This window comes from Melospiza georgiana, chromosome 5 (genome assembly GCF_028018845.1).
Source record: "Melospiza georgiana isolate bMelGeo1 chromosome 5, bMelGeo1.pri, whole genome shotgun sequence".
NCBI classification, from domain to species: domain Eukaryota; kingdom Metazoa; phylum Chordata; class Aves; order Passeriformes; family Passerellidae; genus Melospiza; species Melospiza georgiana.
Window position 1 is genome coordinate 30,871,914 of NC_080434.1, and position 13,553 is coordinate 30,885,466.

Consider the following 13,553-nt stretch of genomic DNA (forward strand, 5'->3'; position numbering starts at 1 on the left):
AAGAGGGTCTGGCAGAAGAAATGCATGCTGATTGAAGTGTCAGCAATCCAGTCAGTGACAGACCAGGGAAAACATAAGGGCTCCAAACCCATCCAGCACAGGTATGGTTCTCAGCCAAGCAAAGAGCCTCCATGGGCCAGGCCCTAGAAACAACATCCTTGGGTTGGGAAAGCTGGGCTGGACCACAGCGGGGGAAGACAGCTGCCTGCTAAGAATGAATGCATCTTCACAGCAAATATTTCTCAACACAGGCAGTTAGTGAAGTTACTGAAAGCCTTTCCTTTTGGTTATCATGAACACTACAGAAAAACATGAGAGGAAATGATCCTTCCAGATTAAACTGAAATGTGAATGAGAGACTCAGGTCTCTCACTACACAACAGCTTAGAAATGCTATCTGTATGTAACTAAGCACATGCCCAAACTAAAAGCCTAGAAGCCCTATTATTTTCATGCCTATTTCCCAAATAAGAAAACTCTGAAAGAAGAGCAGGAAAACATCCCAATAAAAAATACTAAAGAAAGACACATACCATGGATGTACTTCACTACATTGACACTAAGGCCATGACGAGATATGGTCATTAGTACTTCTCCTGCACTCTTCCTCCAAGGCAGGTTATAGGGAGGGCACCATGAGGTTATTGCACTGAACAGAAGCTGGAGATCATCCTTCTGAGCCAGCTCTTCCGCCGGGGACACAAAACTGCACAACTTTACTAGGATCTGAAATGGGAAGTCATTAAACAACTAGCATTAATACCTTTATCACTGAAAATTTTGCCTAGACTTAGTAAAAGGTGAAACATTCTTCCACTGAGGAAACACATTAAAAAAGGTAATTTGCTGTTTTCTCTTAGTGTGTTTCTATACTTTGAACACAAGACAAGGTTATTTGACACATGGTTATTTCAAGTTCCAGTTCAGTTTAAAATGCTTACCAGAAGACTGCAAGCAGAATTTAAATCTTAGGCTGACACAGCGTATTTGCATGGATACCAGAATATTCCATTCTTGGAGAATCTGCCAGTTACCTAACTTGCAGGTTTAAATTCTGCACTGAGGGAGAAGCCTCATGAGGCAAACTGCTGTATTCCTTCCTAATGCAGGAAGAAGGCTGTTGATGGGTTGTTGGCAGAGCAGCAACCATAACATCTTGGTCAAATTAAGTTTGTCAGGAAAGGCTACAGCAAAACTGCAAACATACCTGAATAACTGACACCTGGTCTGAATTTCCTAATTACCAAAACCAAGACAAAATGCAGCTGTGTAGGTGAAGCTACTACATCACACTCCCTTTTCTGCATGTTTTGAAATGTCTGATTTTTTGCATCTCATGCAGGAAAAACTCAGCCCTCTCAGAAAACTGGAGAGAGGCTGTCTGCAACTGGATGGGGAGGTCTGAAACCTCACTAATTCCAGTCAGTTCATTTGAGAGCACCACTTTATTATCAATACTTTTTTACTATATCTATTTCAATCAGTAACAGCCAAAGATAACAAGTACTAGGACCAATAAATGAAAACAGAATAGTAATTCACACATTGCTCCTTTTAAGTATCTGTGCAGAAAAGCTGCAGAGATTTCTGTGCAGGAGGTATTTGTCAATGACAAAAACTAGAGGAGTGGGAATTTAACCTCAACTGTGCTTGCAGGAAAATCCACCTCTGTCTTAGCTATCAGTTTTTTAAGAATCAAGGAAGAGTAAAACCTGGCTCAAGTGAAAAGTTCCTAGACTTTGCTCACATGGAGTATTTACATTCCTCCTGCAAATTCCCTATTTTACCTTTCTTACCTGTACAAAGACTTTCTGTAGCAGCGCTCGGCGCTCTGCGAGAGGTAGCTCATTCTGTGCTCCTCCAACTACCTCAGGCACGTGTGGAAGGTCAAAAAACAGATACAGACATTTAACAAGTGTGGAAGGCACTGACATTGTAGTCATGCAGTCCACAGTTTTCTGAGGAAGAAGAAAACACAGCAAAAAACACCAGTTCAGCATATTGTATATTCCAAACATCAATAATAATGCAGTTGATTGAAATGCTGTTTTTTCTTTCTCACATCTTTGGCAAAGTGTTGACCCAGCAGTAAAGATTCATTTATATCTATTCTTGAGTGCCTATCCAAACAGTAATTTTTAAAACAGGATGATTTATTTACATGACAACAGCACCTCATAGCCACAGTTCAGAGCAATCAATGCACAGGACAGAAACAAAACCTGTCAGCCTCTGCCAACAGAAGTTAACAAGTTAATTACAAGACCTTCAGCCAAGCCCTCATCAGCTATCAAGTCTTTGTAATAGGAGAAATGGGAGTGAGAGGAGGACATTTCAATTTATGCTCTCACTTGGCAAGAAGGTGTAAGGTGCTGTAAGAAGCAAGGTAGTAGAAAATATGAAAGCATCAGTAGGAAGAAAAGACAAATTGGTGTGGAGGCTGGTGACATACTAAAACAGAGATAAGATGATGTGCTGAATTACAAAGGCAGATTAGAGCAGAAATAACAAACCACAGAGCTGCCCAGTATCCTGCCAGAGAAAGATCTGTGATGGAGCACAGCACCAGAAGCAGAGGCAGGAATGATTCACTACCACCCCCATTCATCACTGCTGCTGGCCTTGCTTTTTGCAACTGCTGTGGCCCTCCTCCAGTGAGGTATGCAAAGTTCAAGGTCTGAACTATTTAGGTGCTCTATGTGCCATGCATCTCAGGGGGCACTAAGCAGCAGTATGCAAGAGAAGTCTTTGGGCAGCAATAAAAGTTGCATGCATTAATCAAAAGAGCATTATAAATTAAAGTCCCAAAACTACTCTTTTTTTCAGGCAACTGAAACCACAAGGAGCTAAAGCATAAGTCCTGTGGCAATACAAGAGAAAGAGGATCTTAATACAGAAAAGCAGAATATAGTTACATCTTTTGGTGAGTGTTCATGTAGTTCATTTTATTATTGCTTTTGTCTCTTCCACTCCATAATTTATCTTTAACTTTGCTGTTTCAGACTAACCTGTCCTGATGAAGCTAGTAAATTGATTGTGGTGAGCAGCATCCAACCTCTACTTGCTTCTTCACTTTGATTGACCTCCAGAAACTGGACTATGGCACGACTTGCAGCCTCTGTAGGGGCAGTAAAAAGAAAAAAAGCAGTAAGAATTCAGTCTGCTATTCTGCAGAAGGGAACACATCCTCTCAGCAGCCCCAAGCACTGAGAATAAATTCACCTTTACAGCACTACTTAAAAAAAAGGACTAGGCTTAGGCCTATGCCTTCCAGACACACATTCCAATCTTGCACATACATTTGGCTTTGCCACTGGCAAGGCTGCAAAAAGTACATTCTTTGGTCATGCATCATCCTTTGACCAGCAGACAGATTTGAGCAACCTGCAGCAACATCTCTTTGAGTAGTTTTGCTTTATCAATATACAATATATTTTTTCCAAAGACATGAAGTCACCAACAATTAGTGGCCTCTGTGGAAATAGCTGAAATTTCTGGAAAAAAAGCTGCACTGTAACAACAGTATGGATAATGGGGATTTTAGGGAAGGAGAAGTGCTGAAAGACAAAAGGAATTAAAAAAAAACAGGAAAAAAAGTAACATCAAGAGTATGATCAGCAATTACCACATCCCCATCCCACATTTTTGAAAATGAAGACAGTAACAGCTTACAGATAATTCTTATGATTGAGAACCACTTCTGGATGCTATTCCATATCAGTCAGAGTCAAAGACAAATACCCAAACTAGTAAACAAGTTATCAGCCTCAATAAATAAATCAAGAGAAAATGCAACCCTATATCACTGCTGCATGAATACACACTTATGTAAGAAGCCTAAAATGCCAGTTGTGATGCCTGCCCATTACCTTTAAGAGACATCTAAAAACATTTTTCATTAATAACTGTGTATAAATCATCTCCTGTGCTTTTAGTGTCAACTAGGGCAGAAAAGGAAGGTGAATAATATCACATAAAAAAGAAATTACAAAGGAATTACTAATGGAGGAATAAATCTGCAACTGAAGAAAAATCCTATTTTAATATTGGCTTGGTTGCTTCATCTGCTGTTAAGATTTCCCAGCACATACCTGGGAAGTTTATTTGAAAGGCAGCACATTTCATATGGCCAAGTACTTATCAAACTTGTAGTATCAATTACAGTGAGAAGATCACTTTCTGAAGCATCACACTGTAAGCTGTGCAGATTTGGTTCATTTGTTCAATGGCTCCTCTCTCATGTTTTTGTCTGGCAGAATTTTTTCCCGTAACAAACTTTTGTACAAACTGCTGGTTTTCCAATTCTGATGCTAAAGTAAGGTGAAAAGTAAGGCAATTTATAAAACTCTCACAAACAAGGACAAGTAGAAATTTCCCAGCATGCTGACCTGAAACTATCAGTGCAAAGCACTGGTCAGATGGTTGGGTATATGAACAGGCCAACTTAGAAAGCACAACAGCCATGACACAGTTGCATTCCCTACACTAAAGGCATAGGCAAAATGCCAGAATTCCTGACAAAAGCTGGTTTTTCTCAGTTCTGAGAGCCAAGCATGTCTAAAGCATGCACTGCTGCTACAAGTGCCCCACTAGCACAGCATAAGGAGTGATTTTGTAGGCCTAATACTTCCCTATTCCACCACAGACAGAGCTGGGCAATCAGTCTCTGCCTGCAAGAGACTGTCACACCAAACTGGGTATGCACAGCCTCCTTTGGGCACAGTCTCCAAAGCCACCTATGGAATAAGGGCTGGTTCAGTCATCTTTGAGAGTGAAACTCAGGGGTTAAGTGCATGCTTCTGAAAAAGTTGTCATGCTGCTGGCATCCTGGCATAGCAGTTGAACACTATAAATAGCAGTTTCAAAACTGTCACTCTTAATTAAGAACTACCTAAAACACAGACAGCATTTTAAGTGCTGGAACACGTTCTCTTGTCATCTGCTCTGAGCAAATTTGATAGCGCTATCATTTAAGATTAACTTCTATCATCAGCACTAGTCTTAATTTATTCCTTGTACCTTTCCCCTGTTTTTGAAAAGCCCAAGACATCATTTAATATAACATCCTGTAAGTGCCCCACTCAGATGTCCCTGGCCCTTCAACTTCTGCTGCAGAAGAAAGCCAGTTCAGGAGCAGGATATGCTAATTAGTAAAAACAGCAAAAAGGCAAAGAGAAAAACCTATAAAGTAAGATGTAAATATACCTATTGAGACAATGGTGCAAGCATGTACATGTGAGTAGGACCATGATTATGTGGTTACATGGTTAAAACACGGGAGTCAGATTTTCCAGCATGGATTCAGTATATATGGGATAGAGGCTTGGTAGAATCAAACAACAGAATTTTTTTCATGCGTAAGAAGTGCACTGCATCCTGGACTTCAGAAAACCAAAAGGTAGCAAGCAGTGGATTTAGAGTCATTCAGATGGGTAGCAAAAATCACACTACAAGCACTGCAAGCAATGCTGTTGCCTATAGCAATAGCACTAAGGGCAAATTTAGTACAAGAAGCTTTTAGTTAGATGATGGAGAACCATAAACAGCATATAATAGCATAATCAGACTTCTGTAAAGATTATTCTGGAGGGGAATATTAGTGAAAAAAAATCTGTTCATCTGCCAAGAGTGAGAGGGGAGGTGCAGTCAAAGGTATGGATGGGTGTGTCAAGAGGTGGTAAAGGTGAAGTCAGGGATCTCTTCTCTAACGGAGCCTTCTAGAAGTCTCTGCTTCTTCTTTTGGGAAATGCCTGCAGACAGAGCCAGGTATCTAAAGTTACAGATAATTCCAACTGCCTAGACAGTAAGAGAGAAGTATCAACCCAAATAAAAACGTGATGGCACAAAGTCTGCCCTCCATCATCAGGAGCAGAGTTGGGCTGTCATCACACGTGGCAGATATGAAGTGGCTGATGCCTTTGCAGCATGCAGGAATGGAGGGCTGCTCATCCAAAGATAAAACAACCCAACTGTGCCAGCTTTTAGCCTCCCTAATGCAGATGATAAAAGAACACTTTCTAGGATCTCTTGGAAAGGCGCTATATTGTACTACACTTGCCTTGCATAAGGGGTGGTAGAAAGCACCAAAAGCAAACAGAAAGTTGACCAAAAGTAATAAGATATAGGAGTTGTTGATCAGAACTGGCTTTTAATGAATAGTAGCTGACAGGACACTTTCCCTTCTACAGCAATTTCAATAAACACAAACCAGAATTGCCTTGTAAAGCAAAGTCCCCCACAGAACAGGAAGAACATATATATGCAATGAAAAAATGTGCAATCCCAGCATGCAAAATGATTTCCAACACTCTCTTCTCAGCAGAAGAAAAGTTAATATACCCAAAAAAGTCTGAAAGCAGCCCCTAAGTGTGCTTCTTTTATGGACAAAGATCCTCCCTATCAGGAAAACTTCAGACTTCATTAAGGAGCCTAAATAAAAGGCACCTTAGTAGAAGATCCCTTCAATTATCATCTGTAATTCACCCAAATGCAAGATACACTTAAACAAATTATACTAACTTCTGTGGATTGAGGATAAACATAAAATTAGTTCTGCTGATGTGACAGAGATTAACTAAAAAAAAAACAAAACAAAAAATCAAAAAAACCATTAGAGTTTGCAGATTAATGAATCTTTAAGAAGAATAAAGGTAGGCATTCTCAGAGGCCAAATATCAACCACTGATGTGGTTTTCTGCAATGGTGATGAATGTTTATCAACTTGATCTCCCAAAATGGTTTGATGATGGGATAATGATAGTCTTTCAGCAGATCTGCTAGAAAAATGCCTGAGGAGGTTAAAAGGATTTTCAATGGTGAAACAGTTTGAGCAAAGCTGTGAAATTAAGAAGAAAAGAAAAACTGGGGGTAAACCCCCCCCCAAAAAAAACCACAAACTAAAAAAAATAAAAATGCCAAAAAACCCAACCCAAAACCAAACAAACCAAGAAAAAAACTCCCTAAAAACTAAAAAGAAGGGTGGGGGGAAAAAATTCAAACTGAAAACAAACCAACTGGCCCCTCCTTACCCCCCAAAAATAACCCTTTAAAAAAGACAAAATCACTCAACGGCCAGACAATATAAACAACAACTGAAAGTGCTGGAGGTTGGAAGGATTAGCTGAACAGCCTAGCAGTACAGTAAAAATAAATATAGCATGCAATAGTAAATACCAACTAACAAACACCAACAAAAAATGTTGTAAATATGAAATTAAAAACTGACTGAAATTAATAGTGACACAGCTTAACTGACCTTAGAAGGTGCAGTGATGTACACTAGCTATCCAAATAACATCACCAAAAAACCAAACAAACTTTTGAAACTGTCTTTGAAAGGAGGCTAAAAAGTTCCAGACCTGTGATGTACCACTTTGCTTTCTCACTGTTCAGTTTTCTACCCTTCTTCAGTTCCACTTGTCCTTGTAACCACTTACTCATATTCTGTCTACAGCATGGCTTTCCAGGTAGCAGGACTGCCCATCACTTAGGGAATCATTCTGAATCTCCCTGGGATAAATGTTAATGCATTAAATAATGGGCCCTGACTGGATGTCATTTGGTGTGCTCGAGATGCAGACAATGGAGAGTACTGAGTTAGAAACCCATTTTAGTAAAAATGGAATAATCACTACCACAAATAATAACCAATAACCGCCAAATCACAGGTTTGTACACCCTCAACTGATGAAGTATGAGAAGCTGTTTAGAGTGAACGAGAGGTGTTGGTTAGAGCTTGGTGTTAATAACACCAGGTTAAGGGTACAGGCTGTGGGTACAGTTCACACAGGGGCCACTGACCTAAGAGCTGGACTCGACAATCCTTGTGGCTCCCTTCCAACTCAGAATACTCTCAAATTCCTTCCCTAGCAACTTTAGTTTAAAGACACGCTGTTGGAATATCTGCAAAATCACAGAACCACCAACTTCACCCAGAGTATGTCTTTAGAAAAACACATTAAATGAAAGTGTGCTTTCTCTCCAGCCAAAGTAGTCATTAGTAGCCACATTGGTTCTACCAAGTTTCAGCTGTGCCTGTCCCTTTTTTCACAAGTGTTTTTCAGCTCTGAGCCAGATGCACTTGCTCCCAAAAGAAAAGTTAATCTCAGAACTGAGACTGTATTAGAAATAGATGTTTGAACATATATTTTACATAGTACTACCACAACTTTTTGATCAATTCAGACACAAAATTGGACTTATTTGTGACAAATGTGGCAGCTAAAAATCTCAAGTATATAGAGCTATCTCACCCATGACTCCACCATCTTCCACACAGACTAGACAGTCCATGGCAAGGGAAACTATTCACTAATCCTCCTAAACAGTTACTGCTGTCACCAGAAAATCATCCCTATTGTACAGCAAAGACTGAAACCTGCAAGATAATTTAGCTCAGATGTAACTGCTTAATTTTTCTTACTGTCCCTACCAGGGAAATAAAGCAGTCAAAATGTAGCTGAACACACAGCTTCAATGGCAATGTTCAGAGACCACTTAAGACAGGGTGCTGGCACAGTTACTACAGAATCACAAAACACTATACTGAGAAAACTACTACAGCCTGCCAAGAATAACTGAGATATGCCTCCACCATGGCAAGCATTACTCACATAGCTATTAGCATAAATATTCAAAGGCCCGATGAAAATAATTGCCCTGTGTTCCATTATCAGATGGAGTAGGGGAAAAAAAAAGAATAAGCAAAGGAAAAAAAAACAACAAAAGAAACAAAAAAACAAGCCACAAAAAATCCCCCAAAACCCCAAACAACCATAACATACTGACAGGCAAGATTTAACCATACCACATTCCCCACTGTAAAATACTGCCAACACATTTATAGAAATCAAGTTCTTGCAAAATTTCTTCCCTGCCATTAACTATCAAAAGTTTACTTGTATGGAAAGCTTGTCTCTAACACAGGCTCAGCTATTTTGTTGACTTACATGGAGCACTTCACACCATCAGGAGTTTGCACTTGTATATTACCAGAGACATTTCCTGCATGTTGCTGCTACTGAAGTTTTTTTACTTTTAAAAACATGTTAGGAGATATAATTATCTGTCAGCAACTATTAAGGCATGTTATATCTTTGTCTTTGAGACACAAAAAGAATGGAAGTTCTAAAAAAAATTATGCAAGAATCTTCACAATCCACAGACACACTATGAGGTCTTTAACATAAAACATATTCTAAAAAGCCAATAATTTCTATTTTTTTAAACTCAGCATCACAGGGAGTGTGTATCTAGCTCTAATAATTTTAACACAGAAGTCTACAAACTGAGTTTAAACAGCATGTTATTGGTTATTTCTGGAGAGAAAACTGCAACTCACTGGTCCCACTGAGAGAGTCACAATCTAACTGCATAACATGGACCCATCATGTCCATGGGTCTTGAGGTATAAAAAAGGTTTACTGACCAGAGTAACAGCAATCCTGATAACAGAGGAAAAATGACTGCTTTCTGTTTTAATACAAACATTGGTATTCATTACATTAAAGCTTAGAAGAGCACCAAACTGTCCTTTTAGTCATTGTGGTCAAGTTTCCAAGTGGGGTGGAAAACATGAAAAATATCCCAAACCACCACCATCAACAACAATCTGACTCTGAGTTGCAAGGTTTTAAGAACTGGATTATCTCGGAGCAATAAGCAGAGATATGGCTGAAGTAACATAAAAACTGTTATTCCCTGCAGAATCCAACTGACTAGCAGGCATAACAGATGTTCCCAGGGAAAAAAGGTCAAGCAAACACCTCCATTCTGCCAGCACGGCTGTTGGACACTTTTATTTCCCCCTAATACTCAAAGAAAAAGACATTTTGCGCCTGTTTACCCATAGAGAACAGGTTTGGTCTATGATATCTGTTTAGCCATCTGGAATGTTTCACTGCTTCACTGTTAGTCACTCCACTTAAAATGGAAATATATTGTAATTGGCATAGTTTGTGACTCCTGACTTCCTGTGCAATAATTTTCAGAGCCTTTTCCAGTCCTCATTTGCCACCAAATCCAAACTGAGAACACAGCACAGATCTTAAATTATCTAGTAGGCAAAGACTTGATACTTCTTGGAAGCACTCCTCTTCAGAAAAGGAAGACTAAAGGAAAGCTAATGAAACTGCCCTCTAGGTGCACAGTCCTCAGTTATGCAACTGCCAATACAACATCAGGTTCTGATACATTCAGAGGTCAACAGAACTAAATCTCACCCTGACATTTAACAATCAGAGGAGTCCACTGACAGTTTTCTAGGGCTGGCATTGTTGGTCTGAATGTGGGATTTTCTGTACTTTCACATCTTATTAGCTTCCTGGCCAGCAGCTAATTTAAGATGCATAGTTTTAGAATGTTAACATATCCAAGTGACAAAACACACCACCAACAGGCACCTCAGGCAAGAAACAGCAGCTGTTCACATGCATGTTCTTGGCCTCCTTCTCCTAGTAGGTCATGCAACTCAGTTCACACCTCTCTGTCGCATCTGTTGAAATTTTGTGGAACTCAGCTTTCTCTGTAATCCAGGGAGGAAACCTCTAACCTCTTCCTCCTCCCTCCCTCAGTACAAAGGAACAAAAAACAACACATTTTCATTGCTAAAAACTCAGTTTCTGCGCCTGCACATCTGCTGTGAATGGCAGCTCTTAGTGTTCTGACTGATCTGAAAATCACAATGCACAGATACGGAAAAAGCCACCCTTGTGCCCCATGCAATACCTGTGGACTTATTTGATGCTCTCCGTCGAATTTCAGTCACCATCAATCGTGACACTTGAGTAGTAAACTGCAGGAGGTCAGAAAATTTCTCTGTCATTGTACTTGGAGGAGCATTTCCAAACACCTAAACCAAGAGAAAAATGCATTAAAATAATTCAATTTACAAGGATCACTACAATGTTCTTTTGCGAAGAAGTATTCCTATGAAGATTACAAATTTTTCTTTACATGCTGCAGCATTCATCACTGCACTGGTTTGCAGAGTGCATGTAAGATATGTCAGGGTTGGAATTCAGACCTCATTCAGGGAGGTAAAATCTCATGAATGGAGGGGAAAAGAGAGTTGTAAGTTTTCTTGCAAGATGAAAACCCTGCAGATCCCCAAAAGACTGAGATTGCACTTAATGAGGTAAAGAACAGGTACCAGACCAAATTCTCCAACAGGACTTCTGTTTTTAAGATAAACTCCTTTACTGCCTACTACTTCTTTACTATCTACTAAATATAATGACACGTGTAAAGTCTTTTAAAAGGACTAAGAATTAGAACTGCCTTGTTATGTCCTTCATCAATAAACTGACAATACCAGGAAGTCTCCCATGTTGCTGATATCCTGACTTACTCTCCTCTTTTGAGATCTCCCTGAACAAAACAGCAGGCTTTTTTTTTATAAATTGTCACTTAATTCTAGTAACTTATTCTTCATTATTAAGCATTGATTTTGTTATTAAATAATGTATTAGATCACATACAACAGGGAAAAATGTGTTAACTCTGTGGTATTACACTAAGCTGCGGAACACAATCTCAAAATGGATTAGCTACTTGCTGCAGTAATTTACTCTTCATTCAAGACTGCACAAAAAATGGAGTCTTTATCCACATTTCCTACGCATAACTTGCACTAAAATGGTCACAATAAACCCACGATATTCATTATCAAACAAAGCATGCAATCCCAATTATGGTATCATCACTTGTGTTAGTGCTGAAGAAACAGAATGGCCTGCTCAACACCTGAACAGTCTCTGCTTGTTTAAATCTTTTTCCCTTATAGATATTTATGCAACCTTCAGTAGTGTCCCTGATGAGCATAAAAGATGAGAGTATTTTTCTAGCAAAACCTAAGTTCAACAGGTTACACTGGCCTCCCAGAAGGAGGATGTGTTCTACAACAGTACAGCTGATTTGGACTCAACAGCTGCTTCACCCCTGTCTCCTTTCTCTGGGTGACCCCGTTATCCTATTACAGCTAAACTGCTGACATACTTGGCTGAGGTCATTCTCAAGTCCAGGGACATCCAGTGAAATCCATTATTACAGCCAGCAAGGATGCATGGTAATTGTGGTGCAGCTAACCTTGGAACCCCCAAGTCACTGAAGATAACTCAAAAGGCAGAAGGAAAGAATAACCTTTGTCAAAGTTTGACTTCTTACCTCCCTTAGTATCAGCTGCTCCAGCACATCACAAAACAGCCAAAAATATTTCTCCTGTCTACTTGCACTGCAAAGTCATGATGAAATGAAGCCAGAAATACAACATTGAAATGGAACACTCAGCTTCCTCAAAATACAAGTAATTTTCACCAAAGGCATAAGTACTTCTCATACTGGAAAGATCAACCACCATTATCATTAAAGCAAGCAAATGGGAGACCAGACATTACAGGCAGACAACTGTTTTCTGCACACCAAGAAAAATACCCCTCATTTGAATTACAGACAACACAACACGCCTAGTACAGACAATCCAAGTTTCCCTAAATATTTCACAAGACCTCCTTTTGCAGTTGTCTGTATCAGCTCCCAACTCATCCAAGAGCCCCTAACTTCCACAAAGCTGTAAGAAGGGAAGAGGGCCTTGAGGTTTGCTGCTCACATAACTTAAGCAAGATTATCTAGACCAGAATGCATCTTGTCGTCACAAATTGTTTAAAGCTCTGTCACCCAGAACAAGTGAAGAGGAAAAACTATTGACCCTGTTACCTGTCCTGAGCTTGCTCAGATTTGTCAGTAGTTACCAGGAAATGCAGAGAACTCAAAGTTATTGTAAAAGGCTAACTGAGGTCAAGTGGATTTTAATTAGATGCCCCATAACCAAGTTTGCACTATGTAGAATAAGCATCTCCCCTGGATATTTATATACCCTTAGACTAAAAGTGGTAGTAAAAACCAAGACAGGATGTTACACATTTTAGCAGTAAATTATCTTTTTAATATGGAAAAGCAAGGCTCTTTCAAGGTAATGAAACACTTATTCAAAACCAGGCTCTTCATCATTCTATCCACTTTTTTCACATACTGCACAAGCATTACCACCATTGTTGGTAGAGCAGTGCTTCCACAAACTCACTGAACTCTGAAAGGAGCCTTTTGAGTACTCTTCCACAGGGCCAATCTTTTCTTAATTATGCACCAATTTAGCTTTTCATTATAATAATGATCTATATAAATGATGTGATTCATCATTTCATAAGCCTCCCTGAACAATGAAGAAAAAGAAGTGGTCTGTAAACCCACTTGTTACCAGAACTAGCAAGATGGTTTTATCCACGCAGATTTGAGACATGTTCTGTCTATAAACCAAACTTAAGAATGCTTTAGCTCTGCTGAATTTACTCATTAATAATACTCAAAATAAAAAAGTGAAAAGGAAATGAAGCTGCATTTCCCACAAAACTTGAGATACCTCTGATGAAAGGAAAAAACTCAACCTGATGGCTAAGCAAGAAAGTCTCAAGAGCTCCTGGATACCCCAGTTATTTAACTGGCTGCCAGCTGCTGGCCACTTGGATACCTCTGGGAAGCAGAGTTACCGTCTTCACTCT

General features: G+C 39.5%; 1 protein-coding gene across 8 annotated transcripts in view; it reads right to left on the reverse strand.

Annotated features, from left to right (window-relative positions):
• Window positions 1-13,553, reverse strand: part of WDFY3 (WD repeat and FYVE domain containing 3) — a 151,576-nt gene that overhangs the window by 83,200 nt on the left and 54,823 nt on the right. For all 8 annotated transcript variants that reach the window (XM_058025323.1, XM_058025321.1, XM_058025320.1 and 5 more), the window contains 4 exons: window positions 10,726-10,849; window positions 3,009-3,118; window positions 1,797-1,958; window positions 534-726 (listed from right to left, as the gene is read on the reverse strand). In XM_058025323.1, coding sequence (XP_057881306.1) covers window positions 534-726; window positions 1,797-1,958; window positions 3,009-3,118; window positions 10,726-10,849 — 589 coding nt within the window. The remainder of the gene's footprint in view (window positions 1-533; window positions 727-1,796; window positions 1,959-3,008; window positions 3,119-10,725; window positions 10,850-13,553) is intronic.